The sequence below is a fragment of the Aquila chrysaetos genome, chromosome 9 (assembly GCF_900496995.4).
Source record: "Aquila chrysaetos chrysaetos chromosome 9, bAquChr1.4, whole genome shotgun sequence".
Lineage (NCBI taxonomy): Eukaryota > Metazoa > Chordata > Aves > Accipitriformes > Accipitridae > Aquila > Aquila chrysaetos.
In genome coordinates this window covers 39456360-39474947 of record NC_044012.1, presented here as the reverse complement: position 1 = coordinate 39474947, position 18588 = coordinate 39456360, and the positions used below count along the sequence as shown (strand labels likewise).

Below are 18588 nucleotides of genomic sequence, written 5' to 3'. Positions count from 1 at the left end.
CCCGATTACAAATCCAAACAGAGCTACAACACACGGTATGTGTAATTGTTAACTTTACTGGAGAATCTCACATGACAGAAGAGCAGTGGAACTGTACTTGAGGCGTTACTCAGCTCATACCCTGTGTGTTCTGCTCGCCCCGGGGCTGGCCAGCACAGCTCCCTCTGCCACCAATGCTGGCCCAGCCACGACAGCACTCATCAGAGCCTCGTTGAATGGCTTCCAGTGAGCTGACAAAACCGCTCTGGGGAAAGGCCAGAGCACTGATACGGTTTGCAGAGGGCGACCGTGTGGTTGGCAGCAGCTTCACTTCAAAAAGCAGCTTTTCTCAACTGTGCAGGCTGTTCTTTGTAGAGTATGGCATGAGTCTATGGTTGAGGATCTTTATTCACGGGACTAACCCCATCGTTCCCAGAAGCTGGAGGCCTCACTTGGGTACCTGCCCAGCCTCCCTGCTCCTAGGCACTGTGTCCCTTTGCTCCCACAGGTGACGCAGCTGCCTCTAGTGGCCAGGTGTTCTAGGAGAGCCCTGGCAGGGTCCCCACCAAGGGCTGGGTCCTGGCCCGTCTCTTTAGTAAAGAGCAAAAATCTTCCAACTGAGCATCTTACAAAGTGAAAGTAATTTTCCATGATTTTTCCTTGTTTCAGACAGATCTGCTCTGCCATACCCTCAGGAAGCCTTTGCCCCTTCTATAGTGCTGTGACCTGGAAAACTCAATAGGGATGGAAAGCGCAGTTCTGACTGGCCCCGGTTCCCACATGGACCGAATTGCTTCTGTCCTCAAACAGATCCAGTGGTGTTGAAGGAAGAAAAAGCCTATAGAGCTACAGCTCATACCTGTAGTGGACAAGAGGGGAAAGCAGCTCACTGCAGTCTAAGATGTAGTTTTCTTCCCTTCTAAGTTGCAGAAAGGCTGTGATTGAAGTGCATTTTGTTGAATGATGTTTCTGTATGATTTTTAGAAGAAATGCTGAAATACTACAAAAAGCCTGCAGAAAAGAATCCATTTTACTTAGAGTATAACCCCCTAATTCTGGCTGGCCTGCTTTAGGAGCTGGTGCTTGAAATGCTCCAGCAGTTCGGGTGCGATCTTATCAGCGGTCAAGTTCTTGACGTTCAAGATCCCTTCATGGGCTTCCTGGAAGAGCTGCTTCCCCACCGCTTCTTCCACCCGCCTGCGCCACTCTGCTAACTTCGGCCTCTCCTCAAACAGGTTGTAGCCAGCACCTACAGGCTGCAGAGCGAGAGCGAGTCAAACAACACATTTACCAGGGATAGGTCCAGAATGACACACAGATATGCTTTTGGCTCAAGGCAGCAGACAGTCGTCACATAAGGTGAAGTTCGTCTCTGGTTCTTAGCTAGTAGGAAGCAAGTGTTGTCATCCTCAGCAGCTGCCATCCCCTGGGACGTGCTGCGAAAGACCACTGCCATGGCTAATCCAAGAACTGTCTAATGCAGAACACAGAGGTCCGTGCACACCAACACATCTCTTCCAAATATCTGTACTTTCTCTGCCTAGTTTGTAATTTATCTTTTTTTTCCTGAGGAATTTTGTCCATACTTCTATAGAGAGAACTGTCTCAAAGTAGGTGTTCCCTGGCAAACTCGATTATGGTCCAAGTCAAAAAGGAACAAGATTTAACTCCACTAAGGAGTTAACTGCGGGGAGAAAGATCTGCCATTAAAGAGGTGGTGCTGCTGCAGCCACACCTTGGCCTGGCCTGTCCGTAACCCAGCTTGTGGGGGGGCTTGATGCTCACCTGCATGAGCTCCACCAGTGCTACAAGGTCTGCCAGGGAGACCTCGCTGCCCGCGATGAAGGGCTTGTCCTGCAAGAACTTCTCCTCAAACTGCTTCAGGACAACGTTCAGCTCTTCAGTAACACTTTCCAGTTTCTCTGGAGGAAGTGGCTGGCCTGTGAGGAGAGGCAGCAGCACCTGGCAGGGAGAAGAAACAAGTTGCTTTTTACATATTTCCCTCCAAACTCAGTCCACACCCTCCCACTGCTGCCTTCTAAGGATCCCTCGCCAGCCACGTGCGAGAACAACCGGTACTGCTAATCTCTTGTGGCAGATTAACATTAATGTCAGTCATTAATTCCCGCCTGTCCTTGTCTCCTCCCTAGAAAGTCTGAACTTTCAGCCACGAGAGCCTCCTCTCCAGGGAAGGCTGCACCATCTGCAAGCAACTCCATTTTGTTTTCCAATGGGAGGTTTATTCTTTCCATGAAGCTGAGAAGAAGGCAGTGAACGGTGTTTGGTGTTAGCAGCTTACCCAGGACGAATTTGCTCTGGATCTCAGTGCGTGCCCAGACCTGTGGCTGCAGCATGAAGTATTCGGGACACTTCAGTTAGGCTCAGCTGAGCAGGCGAGTCAATTCCAGATCTAATTTTGTTCCTGTCTGTCACCTGGCTTGTACATTTGCTTAGAAAGGCCCTGCACACAGGAGGTACTTCCTGGGCCATTGCACTCACAGCTCTTAGCACTTAGTTTTTGCTATACAATGGTCTTACCTTCATTAAGAACAGCTTGCTCCCCTTCCCACGAATGTTGACATGCTGCCACGACAGGTACTCATCAACCCTAGCCCTTTTTTGCAGGTCAGATGGGTACCAGTGATCAGGAGTCTTGAATTTCCGGGCCAGGTACAGGAGGATTGCAATGCTGCCCGGAGAGCAAGACAGACCGGTGAGCTGATAACCTGAGATAAGAGCACCTCATCCTTTCTCCTTCCCCCAAATTTCGCATTGCTGGACCAGCAGCAATACAAACCTAACAAGTCAGGTAGAAGTGTAGGACACGTAACTGCCAGCGAGGCACAGCACACGAGAGAGTTTGTGCTGGCTTCACTGGCTGCCTGTGGACAGGAATTATGTGATAGATACATCAGTCCAGCGAGACAGACGAGGCCTGCTGGTACAATTACCCCATCAATAATTTTGAGCAAATATGAGCCACAGAATGAGTTTATACCAAATCCGAGCTTTGTGTTGCCTGGCCATCCAGCAGCGGGTGCCTTGTGTCAAATTTACTGCACCGAACCACAGCCTCCAGCTGAAGGCAGAGAGCAGGAGGACACGTGGGCAGGTATTTAAGCTTAGAAACACTGCCTACCTGCAAGCTAGCTCCGAGCAGCAGCTCACAGATCTTTCCACGATTAACGCTGTTCAAGTTGCTTACATGAGAAAGCTTATCATGAAACACAGGTTTATGTTATGTACAAGTGGAACCAGTAGGAAGGCGGCAAAGAAGTACCTGGGCTGGAGTCCCAGTAGCGACCAAACACTGCACTGGGAGAATCCAAGCATTAGGATAAACAATACTGCAGCAGGGTTTTGAGCTTATTTGAGCCTCACCTCTCTGCTAAGGTGAAAGAACCGTCCCTTAGCGCAGGCACCTTCATCAGGACATTCACCTTCTGGAACTCCTCTGTCCTGTGCTGCCCTGAGGAGGGAAATGAGAAGTTGTACTTGGCAGTGATGCTCAGGACCTGTCTGCAAACACCCGAGGAATCTGTGGGGACCAGCTGGCCTCAAGTTCCTGGTTTTGAATGTACAAATACAGTCTCGTTTAAGTTTATAAGCAATCAAAACGTGCCACAAGGTAAATAGGGGGTTTGCCCTATGATGTCAGCTTACTTGCTTATTGCCTGCATACCAGAACCACCTCTCAACAAAGGTCAGAACGGTTAAGAGCCCTTTCATACCAACAGCGCTTGTCAACTCAGGGCTCTATCAGCTCTAAGTTTGTGCCTGGAGGTACCTGTCCCGTATAAACCCAGAGTGAACACTGAGATCCTTGGAGGAAAGGGATCTTGGTATCAGAAACAGGAACCACGAGGACAGTGAGAAAGCAGACTTTTTTTTTTTTTTCCCCCAGAAGATAACATAATTTATATTCAACTCTCTTTTTAGTCCTCAGATGAAAATAAATTTCTATGATTCCATATAAAGACATGGGTACTTCATTACAGATCTATTAACCAGCTCTCTTTGCAGGTTTTGCGTATCTTTAGCAGAGCAAACATGGATTTGAGTGTGCTTTTAAACTATGTTGTAGGTCCTCCCCAAAAGGTAGGCAGAGTGAACCTGACAAGAAGAAGGTGCTTTGTTCATCTGAGGTCTTAGCGTGCTCCACTACGTTTGAACTCAGTCCCAGAAGCCTTGTTTTACGTGACTTGTTCGTGCCAGCCTTTTCCAGCTGCCGGCTTCAGTCACACGTGTGTACCTCTGTATTCAAGCTTCTCTAACGTCTAACCCCACGCCATGTCCCGCTACGTGAGTCACCTGAGAATCTCTGTGCTAGAGGATATGCTCTGGAAGCAGTTTTAGTTTTCCCACTACTTGGCAAACCTCATTTCTGACTATTCCTCTGTCACTTGGCTCACAGCCCGTCTTCCCCACCCCCTTTCAAAAAGCCACTGGGATTTCCTGCACGCAACGCGCAAATTCCAGGTCCTCGGATGTCCCTGGAGTGTCATGTGATTTCTATCCGTTCTCACTCTTTCTACCCATTTCCTTGAGACCTACCCTACTGGGGGCCCAAGAGCTTTTCTGAGGGGACACATTCAACCCACCAGCTCAAATCTGAGTATATGTTCCCTCACCTGGTCCTTACACACCGTGCAGCGATGGGCACTAGTGCAGCGAGGCCACCCGCACCGTATCCCTGAGTGAGTGTTCGTTTGGGGGCCGGTGTGCCCACACGCGTCTGCCGAGCAGCTGGATGCCGAGCTAACCCAGCTGCAGGTACCGGGAGTGCTTCCCCACGGCGTGGGAGGCGTGCACACTGCAGGAACGGGATGCACCTCTAGCATTGCTGTAAGCCAAATTACCCATCTGAAATACACTGACCAAAAGCAAACGCTGATGCCACGGGGCACAGAGCACTGGGAAACTGGGATTTAATTCACTTTCCTTCCTCTCAGTTCCCTGATACCTGTATTTCAGTTGTTCCATTCTCCTTGATGCTCCCATTACTTGCCTGCCAGTCTCCTGTCCTTCGCACCAGTGTCTCACCACAACAGTTTATTTATTGGGAGAGAAGGAGAAGGACACTAGATGAGCCTGCCCCCAGCCACAAAAACTAGTAACATCTTCCTGCGAGACAGGTCTGAGGAAAGCCGCAGTAAGGTGCAATCAATGCACAGCTAAGGCGTGCAGGGGAACACCCAGAGACTAAACCACAACACGCCTGAGGTTTCTTCAAGACACAGGCTGGAGCCTCTTTTGTTCCTTTATCAATTTCAGCCCCAGAAGCCTTCTCATCTTTCATTGGTTTTAAGCATTACTTACCGAGGCATTCTTATGCCCAATACATTACCTTAATTTCAACTCCCGCAGAGCTCTGGAAAAGTTGAAGGGTAGCTTTTACCAGCTTCAGTTACAAAGAAAGAAGATACAGATCTTTAGGCACTGTTGGGTGAAAATATATGATACCTCCTGGGCAGGCTCCTACCAATTATCAGATGGTTTGAATACAAACTAAACCACCTTCCCTTCATTTCTCGGCGTTCAGATCCCCGATGGCTGTGTTGCCTCGCTCCCCTGCCTTCGCGAGCCTGTCCTCAATCCTCTCAAAGTAACCTGACCGTAAACAGGAACAACCCAAGAGGTGGCTGGCTGGCCTGCCTGGGGAGACATCAGCAAGCTCCCCACATGAGGGCTCTTCCCAAGGGGCTCTTAACCCCTGCTAAGAAGGGGAGAAGAGCTGCTCTGCAGCAACCGCTGCTGCTTAGCGGAGCGCAAAGTTTTCTAAGGAAGTTGAATTAGAGAGCAAGAACCGTACATCTCCGCTATCCTCGCCCATACGTGAATGTCCCATCTCTGTTGCTTTTTGTTTCTCATTTAGATGGGGAACGGCCTCAGACCTAGCCCATCCTGAGCGTTTCTTCTCAGAAAAGCAGCCCTTTTTTCAGAGACCCACTTTCTGCTGCGGTGGGGCCGATTTCAAAGATACCGCACGCCTTTGCAGAGTCGTCGTTTGCTGCGGAGGAGCGCGGGCACCGAGACTGCCACTTCAAGTCAGGGTTTCTTTAGGAAATCGGGTTTTGCTTTTATTTTGACACCAGAAGCCTTCTGCAGCTGGAGGGCCACCCCACCCTCTTGAAGCATCTTGCGCTGATGGGGACGATTGAGTAACCCGGTCCCACCCGCGGAGCGGCTCTGCGTGGAGGGGGGGGGCTGCTGGCAACCAGCGGTTTGCCCTGGAGATGGGGAGCGGCGGGGGGACCCCGGGGTCCCAGCACGGCCGTGCCCAGCAGCCCGGAGGTGGGGGGGGAAGCGGTTGACCCCCCTGCTAACCCAGGGACTGGGGACAGAGAACCACCCCCAGCCCCGCCACAAGCCCCGGCCCCGCTCACCCTTCATCAGCTCCACTTGCTTGAACTCGAAAGGGATGCCGTTGCTGCGGGCGAAGATGTAGAGCGCCCGGCAGGGCTGCGAGAGCAGGTCCAGGTACAGCTCCAGCCCCATCCCTGCCACCGCTCCTACTGCCGCCGCCCGGCCCCCGCCCCGCCAGCGCCGCGCTGCCCGGGCGGGGCGGGGCTGCCCCGGTTCCTCCCGCCGCGGGGCGGAGCCGCCCCGGGGAGAGCCCGGGGCTCCCGCCCGCCGCGTTACCGGCTTCGGCCCGGGAGCGGGGCTTCGGCCCGGAGGGACCGTGGCGCAGAGCAGGACCGCTCCGGGCCGGGCAGAGCTGCGCCCGCCAGGGGCGATGGCGGTTTTCCAGGGCAGAGTTCCAACCGGGCTCTGCCGGCTCCCGTTTGAAACTCGGGCTTGTCTTAGTAACTGGCCTGAACTGCCTAACGAGAAGGAAAACCAAAGCCAGGCTGATGGGTGTAGGTGCACAAGAGGTAGATACTTGCTTTGCTGACGGGAGCTCACAGCTCTTGCAGAAGAGAACTTTCTTTTCTGCTACTCTGACGCCAGCCCAGGCAGCCGTGCTATGCAAAGACTGCTCAAGAGTCACACAGTAGGAAGCCAGACGCTACTTCACTGCTATAAAACAACCCCACGTTGCTCCTACCTTTACAAGACGCAACCACCCTTCCCGACACCCAACCCTCCACGATTGCCAGCCCTTCGTTTTGCTCCAACAATGTATTGCTAATGCTGGTGTACCCTTACTTTGTTTTACAAAATAATAAACCACAGCTGGGGTGGTTCCTGCCCAAAGTCTTAAGAGGGTAGGTGCAGGCTGCAGCTACGTGGTAGCTCTGAGCCTTCTGCCAGGGGCAGCTAAAAATAGCAGTGGCACGTCTCAAATACAGATTTATGGCTTGCTACGATACTAGCTGACTCCAATATATTCATATTGGACGTCAGACATTTTAGTCTGCATTAACGCCAACCTAACACTTAGTAAGACCTGCCGTTACCACTGGTAGTGAATAGTGGAAGGAAACAAAATGACAAGAAAGGCACAAGACTATAGAAGTGAAAAAGCCCTTCAAGGCAATCTCCATCCCTGTACTCAGGAATCTTTATTAGACACTGTTTTAAATATATATATAGTATTTATTTAAAAGTTACAGTCACTTCAGCCTAGAGCAGCTCTTCAAACACACTTCTGCTGTAGGCACTGTATATGTGCTTATGCATTTGCAGATACAGCTGCTTGTGCAGTAAGACGGAACCATTAGTTGTCGCAGTTCAGAGGCACGAAGGGCACAGCCCTCACCTTTGGAGATCGGCAGTTCCATCAGGCCCATGCTCAAGTGCTGTGTAACGGCTCTTCTCTTCACTGGGGGCAGTTTTACATATACCAGTAGGATATGACACAAAGTCCTCTTCAGAACAACTGTATCTCAAAATTTTTTTTTTGTTGTTTTAAACCAGTAACTGAACGCTGTTTGCAGTGTCCTTGAAAGGCGAATGAGGCCTGTAATAGCTGACTTTGCATAGGATAAGGTTGAGGAGCCAACCGTTCAGCAACCGTCTCATTGCTACCATGCTGGGTAGCAGCCCACGACCTATCCGCTCAGCAGCTTCAGTGCCACAAAACACGACCTTCTCAGCTTCCATTCATTCAGGCTCGTTTCTGTGCTCGCTCGTTCTGTTCAAAATTAAAGGTGAGAAGGTGACTGAAGATGCCCCTGTCTCAGAGTCACACAGAAGGGACTTTGGGGAGCAATGGGACAATTTAACAATCCTTTCTGCCCCAGTTCTCAAACATTCCTAGTCTACAACTCAAAATCATCATTTTTCAAGGAGTCCTCAAATTAGAGAGCAGAACGCTTGCCTAAATCATACAGCACAGAAAGTCTATTATGGATCCCTAGTCCACCCATCTCGCAAGTTAAATGCTACCCTGCTTCTGTCTGAAAGCTCTCAACCTTCCCACGGGTGTATAAAGAATGGCCTGCAGAAAATGCTTTCCTGGTTTGGAATACCCAAACTTCTAGTCAGCATAGCTGTAAATTACAGTCATATAACTCTGTAATGACGAAAGGTTTAATCTCTGCATTTTGTTTGCCCTCCTCTGGGTAGTTGCCAAAATCCCAGCTCCCCAGAGGTAAGAGAAAGGCAGAATAGAAAAGGAAACACCACAAATAATCATAGAATCATTTAGCTTGGAAAAGATCAAGTCCAACTGTAAACTTAACACTGCAAAGTCCACCACTAAACCATGTCCTTAAGCGCCATGTCTACATGTCTTTCAAATACCTCCAGGGATGCTGCCTACCTTTCCTTTAACAGAAAACCTCTTTCTCTCCTCCCCACCCTTTCTGAGTATTTCATAATGAGGCACCCACACACGCTGCCTTCACAGTGAAATGGAAATGTCTCAGTTAAAGGATCCTGGACACTAATACTTGTGCCAGTCATGAGTTAAAATAAACTGTGCAAGTCGTAGTTCGATTTTTTTTTTCTTCCTCATTTCAATTACCTTGACTGTCTTCTCAAGCTTACAGAGAGCTTCCTCATATTTCTGCACCAACGGCTTTAGTGAGTTGCCCTTCACCGGGTGCTTCTTTATGTCTCGAATGCCAGCATCCTTCAACATCCGCAGAAACCTCCGCTCCTGCATAACAAAATGGACACAGGAGATGAGACACCCCACTGCCTATCAGCTAGAAAACGAGCGCATTTTGGAACATGCTGCCTAGTCAGGAAATAATTGAAGTTTCCAAGTACAAAGCTCAGCTGACTGGAAAAGGAGGGAAGTAGTATGAACCTTATCTTCCTTATGCCCCTGCATGCATCCTTACCAAATGAATCCCACACCAATGACGTACCTGAATTCTAAGGACCAAGCTGAAAGCGACGCCCACTTTTCCTGCACGAGCCGTTCTTCCAACTCTGAAACGAGAAAAAGTAGCATCAAGTCAGTTTAGCCACACAGTCACTGCCATTATCAGCATCAAGAGTCTGATTCTGAAATTCTCCAGATTTAAGAAAGTCTGATTCCAAGTTTTTTGAGGTTAGCACAGCAGGACTAGCCATATGTTACAAAGGGTGAACACTTCCAGGGCTCATTCACCGCTGCTGTGCCACTGCAGTTTTCTGAACATCTAGAAACCCAATACTCAATGCTGTCCAGGACAGTATTTCTAGTTCCTGTAAACTACATTTTCTGTAATAGGGTGCTAGCGCTCTGTTTCAATGCTGCATTACTCTGCTGACGCTACAGGCTTAATTTCAATTAGAAAGCTATTTGCATATTAAAGTACAAAAAAATCCAAAGCTAAAAACCCTTTTAAGTGCACGTCACCTTTGCTAAACATTTCAAAGTAAACCAAGCTCAGACACATTCCCTTTGTTCCTGGTTGTCTTACCGGTGAATATACGTTCTGATGAACTGCGGTGCATCATAGTTTATTACATAATTCACTCCTTTAACGTCAATCCCTCGTGCAGTGGCATCTGTACTGATTAACCTGGTTTTAAACATACGTATAGTCATTTTCAGGTAACATCTCTTGCACTACCACAGAAGCGAAACACAAGTGAACTCAGCACAACTCTTGCTAATCTCTGTTCAACCTGGGCAGCCAGCCTCTGACCTCTGAGCACGACAGCAGCATTGTAAGTCACTCCTTATTGCCACTGGCATTTTTAACTGCCTGCAGACCTCCAAGCATCACTGTAGGCTTGCCACCTACTGTTGGGCATGAAAAGTTACTGGGAGTTTCCAGGTTCTCCAAGCATGTGACACTAAGCCAGACGGCTCCCACCACAATGGAGGCTACAAACCTGTAAGCTATCTGAACATTCCATAAAGGCACTTTCAGTGACCTCTGCAGACAGCGAGGTGCAAAATTCCAGCAGTCAAGGAGGAATTTAAACACCGGGTTTGGATAAAAAGAAAATCCAGAAAATAAGTATGTACCTTCTTCTCAGAGACATTCCACAGATGCAATCCCATACAGCTACCAAAACCACAAGGCAAATCAAACACATGGATAGAAGTAAGTCTGTATGCCAGTCTGATCAGGGATTTTCTCGGTAGGAAGCACTAATACTATATATATTTCTAGCACCAACATCCATTTTCTTCCAACAAGTGCCAGATGCCAAGCACACACATTAAACTTAAGGTCTTCTGAACTGTATGTGTTTTGGGCAACTATATGAACAAGCAGTTACATTTACTGCTTGTTATAAAATAACACACAGAAATTCAGGTTACAGCTAGATTAGAACAGGCCAAGTTACAGGCAGGGTAACAATTCAAGTCACAAGTCCAAGTCTCACACCCATTCTGCAAGTTGGTTCCTGCACGCTCTGTTTTACAGAAGACCTCATTTAACTGTGTTGGTTCTACCTAGCTCCTCACACTGGAAACAGCCTATGTTGGAAGAGACACAGGAAACTCATTTAAGATGCTCACAGTTGTATTTTTCCTTGTTCAAATTCCTTCATGGTTCTCTGTCTTTCATTTGGAGGTAACCGAGAAGAAAATTCAGCCACAGCGACGCCACCAAAGGCTTGAACCAGCAGGAACAACCTGTAGGTAAACGGGATGGAAACAGTCACTTCATTACCTCTGTAGCATTACTTGACAGATACCTACTATAGTGATCTCATTAATATATTCACCTGTGAGAAGCTTCCCTGGAGTTGGTAAAGCACAACACACGGGTAAATTTCATTTTCAGCATGAAATACAAGAGGAGCAAAGGCTTAGAATTCAGGTCACAAGGCACGTAACATTGCTGCAGTCGACAGGGAAGAAGTTCAGAGAGAAAAATTACTTCTTGCCAAGGCTATCTACTCTGAAACCCACTACCTGTCCAAGACCTACATAGGCTTTGATGTTTTACAGCTGAGTAATAGCAGCAAAACCAGACCCCCTTTAGAACAAGGCCACCCCCTTTAGAAAAAGTCACAGTTACAGGCTGGGATGATACAACACAGGGTGGAGACAGGAGATCTGTGTTGTTCTAATGTTCTCACTTCTCCACAGCAAGTAACAACATGCACTGCCTTCTTGTCTACAGGGTGACCTCTATCTACATGCCCCAAAATGCATGTTATACATATGGACTGTTGATAAGTGCTACTACATTATTATTACTTCATATCTTAATTCTGCATGAAGAGAGTTTAATAAAAAAAAAATATTAATCCAGTCTTAACGAGATGAACGCTAAGCACTGAGAAAACAAACACGCAAAAGGTAGAGCTCTCTGGGTCATAAATACTCCCAAAGCCACTTTTGCCCAGCACCTCTGTCATGCAAGGAACCATATGGAAGACATCTTTGTTTATAGGGTAAAACCAACTACATATTCCAGAGCTAAACAAATCTTCAAGTATAATTTGTTCAAGACAATTAATGTCATACCGATAGCCCCTCGGGGAGTGTGTATTTCTTAGTATCTTGTTCAGTTTCTGTTCCAACTCCAAATGTCTTTTTCTCAGAATAGACAGACGTGAAGAGGCGAGGCTGGAATAAGTCCAGCTGCTGCAGTTTCTCTGGGTCCTGAGTCAATGTGGCTGAAAACAGCAGTTTCTGTAAGGGTATCTGAGGATAGCAGGAGCTGAAAGAAATAGCACACAGAAACTGAGCTTTGAGGACGGGGCAAAGGAGCTCCTCCACAAGTGCCTTCAGATGAGGTTATGAGGGAAGCAATTAACTCTTTTTGACTCTCTTTTCCTGTTCTGGGCCTTTCCTGTAGGTTCTTTTACACCCTTGTTTTATGGTGGAGTTCACAGATGGAACTGATCAGCGCCCTCAACCAACTGCACAACCTGCATCTGTTACCCCTGCACACATTCTTGCATCCTAGTTACCTGTGTCCTCATTCTAGTCGCTTCCTTCCTTGGTTGCTGATCTCTGTTTCTGACACATCTCTACCATGCTATATGAAAGCAGCAGCTGCAGATAGATAATTCCAACAGTTTTTCTTCAAACCCATTACCCAGCTCAACTAACTCAAATAGTTACCATGCAAAAGAATCACAGACTTGCAATATTTGTGCATTCTTTTGATGCTCCCTTAGTCTAGTTAAGGAAAGCTTGGAGAATACAATACTTGGGCTTCAGTCTAAAAGACATCCTGTACTATCAGCTGTTCACTGCCTGCTTTTTCAAGCTTTGAAAAAGCAGCTGCCTTACTTTGGCAGACATTTCTCAAAGTAAGCAAGCTTTGGGAGTGCCTGTGAGAGAGTACTGTGAAGCAGGGCAGTGACATCTAAGTGCTGGTGTCCACGCTACCAGTTCAAAGAAACGCATTCTGCAACTTACCTGGCTGCTGTTATAGGCCCTGGTTTGGTCCTCTGAAAAAGCATGTTGGAGCCAGAGTCATTTTCTACCTGGAATGCAGCTTTGACAATTTGGTTCAGACAGTTCTGGTGCATGTCATCGATCATACGGTCAGCTTCATCTACGATCTGAATTCACAAGGACGAAAAACACTACTTATTAAATACCATCTAGCACTAGGGAGCTTTTATTTTCCTTTTGTATCTATAACAACTGAGCCAGAGTGTAAGATAATGGAAGCTTCTAGTCAATAGAAGTATTTTCTTTGCCTATCCTTCCTCAAATGAAGACAGAAGTTTCTATCCCAAAACTGAATTTTGCTTTTGTTTCAGCGGCTCAGTAGCCAGCCTGACACTCAAACTACACACAAGTTCATTTGCACATAAATCCATTCCATGCCTCCGAAAAAGAGATAAAAATCTCCATATCATAAATAAGATTGCAACTATGTTTCTGCAGACTTCTATGTGGTGGAAGCTACTACAGTCTGATAATTTACCTTGACCTTGACCAATAAGGCTTCACTCTGAGTTTGTGTTTGCAAGAGGCTAGGAGAGAAGGGGAAGTAGGTGGATGCTTGGGTGTCACGAGTTGGAATAAAACATCTCATCTTGAGACCGCTGCCTGAGCAATCTGGAGCGCAGAATGGAACCATACAACAGTTCCAACAGAGATATATTTATGTACCATGCAAGAACAAAGCAGGAATTACAGCTCTAATGGGCCTTGCACTAAGATGGGAGACCTGTGGAGTTGACTCACCAGGAAGCGAAGCTGCGTCAGGCTAAACCCCGCGGTCTGGCTAATGTGATCTGTGAGCCGCCCTGGTGTAGCCACAATAATATCAGCCAGGCTGCAGTAGCCTGTCACTCTGAAAGAACAAGCAGCCCATCAGTAAGTTTCTCCCTACACCATAAAGCACGTAACAGAGATCCTTGGTCAGCAGAGCTTAAGATTTTCCTACTACTCACTTAACTGAGAAAGAACAGAATTCAAATATGCACTTTACGTGGAAAGCACGCAAAGGCAGTGCTGGACACTAAACCCTCATTTTAAACAAAAAGCATCATTCTGCATTGCTCTTAAAAAAAGCTTAGCTGCAGCAAAATCCCGTAACAATCATTTGTACCTGTGGGTATAAGGTAAATGTTTGCATTCTACTCAGCTGGTGAAGACCCCCCAAAATCTAGTAAAACACAACAATCATAAAAAAGGGGTAGTAGCAGGCACTTTTGTCAAAGACAGAATGACCAGTGTCTAGCACATAAACCCACTATCCAAAATTGTTATTGCACGATGGTGTGATGCAATAGCCTATATTTTGACCTCTGCTTACTGAGATTAAATAGTTTACGATCTCTATAAACCTTATCAAAAGAACTTTTAACCTACTTTTTCTGGACAAGCATCTCCTGCTCCTTTGCAAAAGATTTCTGGCCAGTAATCAAAACGACCTTCAGACCTGTCCCATCAGTGTAAATGTTGAACACTTTACTCACCTGCAAAGAGATGGGCTTTGTTAGCCACAACAAAATCAGTTAAAGTAATACCTTCCATTACGCTAACAACATCAAACCCACTGATGGATCTTCAAACTGCTTCACAGAACAGCCAAGCAAAGTACTCTCTGCACCAGCCTTTCCCTCGGCCCAGTTCCACTCAGAGAGAAGGTGAAGAGCCACATACCTGTTGTGCCAGTTCTTTGGTGGGCAGAACAACCAGAGCTCGTACGTGGCAAACTACTCGATCTAGCAGAACCTGCCGAAACAAAGGCCAAATGAGTCCCTGAAAGCAGTGGGGAGAGAAGGAGGTTCTTGTATCTAAGGTAGGGAGAAGAGATGGGCTTGACACATCCTCATGGAGTTTTATGTTTCTGTTTTACTCCCCTCCACCCTCCCAACTTCTCATGCTATGCCTTCATGAGATGAAGGGGACTCGTACAGCTCCAAGCTAAAAATCTGCTGCTTTGCATCCACAAATTCCTTTCTGACCTACTTTTGCTTGAACAAAAGCAACCCCAGCATTTTCCCTACAGGTACTTCACTGGGGGTAAACTCACCTGTACTATGGGTATGACAAAAGACAGGGTTTTACCACTGCCTGTAGGTGCTGAGACGCAGATGTCTTTGGGGCGGTATCCTCCCTGCCCAACCAAATACCCATTGGATGCACTCTGTAGAATAGCAGGAATCACCTCTGCCTGAACTGAAGAAAAATGGAAACAAACATTAACTACAGAGTTAGCTGGACTAAAACCAGTGTAGCCAGGAAAGCAGTTATATAGAATGAATCTGTTTCTACATCTATGCTGTTGTTGCTATAGACATAAGAGAGGAAGAAATCAAAACCAGTTGTCAATAGAGATGCTATCTGGTTTCACCTGGTTCTTGTTCATTCATGGAAGCTTAGCACTGAATACAGAGATTTCCCTCTCCAAGAATTCAACTATTTCTAGTGCTCAGGTAGGATGCTACTGTGTTAAATATTGTTTCCAACTCATATCTGTCTTCTTGTTCTCACGTTAGGATGGCACTGGGCAGATTTAAAACCTATGAATATTTGTCTGTAAGCATCCTTTCTTTGAAGTACAAACTGCCCTTACATAAACATAGAACATGCAACACGGCAACGCAGCCTTACCTGCCAAGGAGCAAAATGCACAACTCCTATAGGCTTTGGAGTCATTCAAGTCTGCCGCAAGAGAGTACACAAGGACTGAAGCAAACAGTCCTGTACAGACAACAGCTTTGGCTGTCACGCATGAACTCTCTCCTTTCCCTGTCCCATGACAAGCCCTGACAAACTGGCCAACTTTGGTTTATCTATGAGGTTTAGCAGCCAGGGGATCTAGCTTCATGACAAGACCATACTCAGTGAGGCATATGAGGTATGACTTCAGTGGACACCATCTCTACCAGACAGGGCGTGACACTGCTTGATTCATCTACTACCAAGTGCCATAAGCTGGACTTCACTTATGAGAGAACACAAGCAATTGCTATCAGCAAGCTGTTATGATCTTCCCGGACAAAATAAGCAATAGCACTTAGATTAAAATGTTATGTAACAGCATACTTAAAAAAAAAAAAAAAAAAAGAAGACACACGCTGCCTTTCCAATGTAACCTTGATGAGTCTCTGATACAGTCTAAGCCTCCAGGCTCAGCTGGACCAAGTAACTGACTGCAGGTCAGAGATCCCACCTTCCTCCCTCCTCTCCTTATCCCTGCTTCCAGCTGTGCTTTCTATTTATTCAGGAGCTGGCACTTACTGCGCTTTTTTGCAAAACTGGTAAAATAATGGAAAACCAACTGCTTTTTTTTTTCCTTGAACTGTTTTCTGCTGCTTTAATGAGTCGAACGGGTTTCTAGAAAGGTCCGATTAGTAGCAGAGATGGTGGAAGGTAAGGAACTAAAGCACAAGCCTGGTGGGAAGGGGGGAAAACGGGAGGACACGAGTAAGACCTCCCTCTTTTGGCAGCTGTGAGCTATTACTTACTTCAAGCTGTCATATTTTGTGGAGCTACATTTATGACTAGATAACACACTTCGGTTACTCAGCCTAGGTAGAGCTTTGAAAAAGAAGGGTTAAAACTAGTACAATCACTTTGATGCATTAAGCTTGTTCTTTTCTATGTTTTACTTCACTGACTACACAAAATATACAGCAATAGACTGTAGGAACTACCTAAGTCAGTTTAGAAAGAAACAAAAGCACTATCAAATTACCTGGAAAAAAGGACTCTATCCCATTCATCTGCAGCTTTTTCAACAGCCGGGGATGAATTCCTGGGACATCTCCGATTGGAACTAGATTATCTTTGATACGTTTTTGCACTAGTTTGGGTTGAGCAAGCCACTGCGGTAAGAAGGGCTGAACCTGAGGTGGGGAAAGAAGAATAACAAAGGATTTCTGCCATCAAACAGACAATACCATACATAAAATAAGCTGTTAAGATGCATGCTCCTTCCTGACCATCATCAAAATTCAGTCAAGCTAGTTACCTTCTGCACTGGCTTTCTGTCATAGTCTCCAAGAACCACCAAACTGGAGGGTGGAGGATTTGCCTCTTCCTCCAAGGCTGCTAAGGACAGCTCCTCCTTTGTACTCTGACTGCCTTCAGCTCTTTGACTGTTCTCTTTCTTCCTTGTTTCAGCTCCCTCTGTTTCCTCATCTGCTTTCTTCCTTTGAGAAGACTTATTTTTAAGGTTGCTTCTATTTTCCTGTTGTTTGATGTCTTCTTCAGAATCTGGAATTTGGATAACAAGAATACAAAGCTACAGGTCAGAACGTGCTACAGGAAAGGGATGTAGGGAACATTTTACAACAACAGACTTAAGCAAATCTTGCAAGCTCCTCTTTCTTCCTAAATCCAAGTGCAAAAGCCGAACAATTCTTCGTTGGTATGGAGGCAACTGAAGACTGAGGTGACATGCTTCCCTCCTTCCCTTACACTAAACTGATCCCCAAAGTTTGCAATATGGGGCTTTCCCCTAGAAAGCAAATTACTTTGGGAATATATTAAGCAGAGGAAAACAAAATTTACCATCAGGTAAATTCAGCAGGTTACTCAAAGGGTAACTTGTGTCTACTCCTCCGTTGAGAACTGTCCACCCCAATGAACCAAAATCCTACGGCTTCAGTTTAGCGTTACCTGCTTCAGTCCTCTCTTGCGGCACGTCCGATTTTCTTCTACTGTCCTTCTTCTTCGATGGAGTGCTGCCATCTGCTGCCTCCTCAGCGTCCGCCCTTTCTTCAGAAGAGCTGCGAGGCTGCCGTTTCTTCTTGAGCTTCTTCTGTCCTTGCGCACAGGACTGCTCTTCACTCTCCCCCTTCCTCTTCCTCTTTCCGCTTCCGGGGCTCAGCTCTTCACTCTCCCCCTTCCTCTTCCTCTTCCCGCCCCCGGGGCTCAGCCCCGGGTCGGCTCCCCCGGACAGCCCGCCTTCCCCTCCCTCGGGCTGTGCCTCCTGCTGCTTCTTCAGCTGCCGGGCCTTCGCCTGCTGGCGCAGCCGCTCCAGCAGGACCCGAGCCCGGGCCTTCGCCTCAGCGTCCTCCTCTTCCTCCCCTTGCTTCTCCTCCTCCCCGCCGTACCTGAAACAGCCCACGACAAAACCTGCTCAGGCACAAGCCTGGGCCCGTCCGGCCAGGCACCCCCCCACTCGAGTCCGTGCCGCCGAGGGACGCCGGGGCCGGGCCGGCAGCGCCTGGGACGGGAGTTACCTGTTGATGTAGAAAAGCGCCATGGCCGCGCCGGGCCGGGCCGCGCCGCGCCGCCGGGGCGCCCGGAGATGACGTCAGCGGCGCCCGCGTGGCGCGAGGCAGCGGCGGAAGGCTCCAGAAGGCGCGCGGGCGGGGGCGCGCGCCGCCTCCGCCGGCTGGGGAGGGGCGGCGCCGCGCGCCCCCTGAGGGGAAGAAGGGCGGCTGAGGCGGGAAGGGCGGCTGAGGGGACAAAAGGACCTCACAGTCGCGGGTCCCCCCCACACACTCACCCCGACACCGAGGCCCAGGAGAGCACAGCATCACTGTGGGGACTTGCGGGCAGAGAGCAGCAGAGGCTTACCGCAGCGCTGGGGGCCAGCCCTGGCTGCCTGAAGGGAGGCGGCGTAAGTAATGCGGATAGCAGCGTTTCAACTCAGTGAGCAAAAGCGCTCCTTCCTTGCTTGCTTGTTTGGCCCCACACGGGTAGCATGTTGTTAAAGGAAAGCCTCCCTGAAGCAGCAGGCACGGGGCTGGCCCAAGGACTGCTTCCGCTGTGGCAACAGAGGACACAGCCAAAAAAACCCAAAGCAACATGAAACCCTGAAGGCACCCACAGCCTCTGGAGCCCAGCGAGGTAAAAATGACCCTGGAGTGCTGTCAGGCACGTGCCACTCCGTC

General features: G+C 47.9%; 2 protein-coding genes across 3 annotated transcripts; both read right to left on the bottom strand.

The window, feature by feature from the left end:
• Nucleotides 1–36: 36 nt before the first annotated feature.
• GSTT2B (glutathione S-transferase theta 2B) lies at nucleotides 37–6540 on the bottom strand. Its single transcript, XM_030025430.2, has 5 exons — nucleotides 6366–6540; nucleotides 3361–3448; nucleotides 2518–2668; nucleotides 1765–1941; nucleotides 37–1235 (listed from the first exon to the last, which is right to left on the bottom strand). Exons 1-5 carry the CDS (start codon nucleotides 6475–6477, stop codon nucleotides 1029–1031), a joined length of 735 nt encoding a protein of 244 aa, XP_029881290.1. The 5' UTR covers nucleotides 6478–6540; the 3' UTR covers nucleotides 37–1028.
• A 925-nt stretch (nucleotides 6541–7465) lies between these two features.
• Nucleotides 7466–17978, bottom strand: DDX51 (DEAD-box helicase 51). Of its 2 annotated transcripts, XM_030025429.2 has the most exons (17): nucleotides 17932–17978; nucleotides 17599–17802; nucleotides 17366–17547; nucleotides 16716–16960; nucleotides 16440–16590; nucleotides 14772–14917; nucleotides 14399–14470; nucleotides 14105–14211; nucleotides 13475–13583; nucleotides 12695–12840; nucleotides 11792–11987; nucleotides 11044–11159; nucleotides 10835–10951; nucleotides 9780–9881; nucleotides 9240–9303; nucleotides 8891–9025; nucleotides 7466–8056 (listed from the first exon to the last, which is right to left on the bottom strand). In XM_030025429.2, the coding sequence occupies exons 1-17, from the start codon at nucleotides 17952–17954 to the stop codon at nucleotides 8030–8032; spliced, it is 2142 nt and encodes a 713-aa protein (XP_029881289.1). In that variant the 5' UTR covers nucleotides 17955–17978; the 3' UTR covers nucleotides 7466–8029. The 2 variants fall into 2 exon arrangements, with proteins under 2 accessions (XP_029881289.1, XP_029881288.1); XM_030025428.2 differs by having other exon boundaries at nucleotides 17366–17802.
• Nucleotides 17979–18588: the final 610 nt, after the last annotated feature.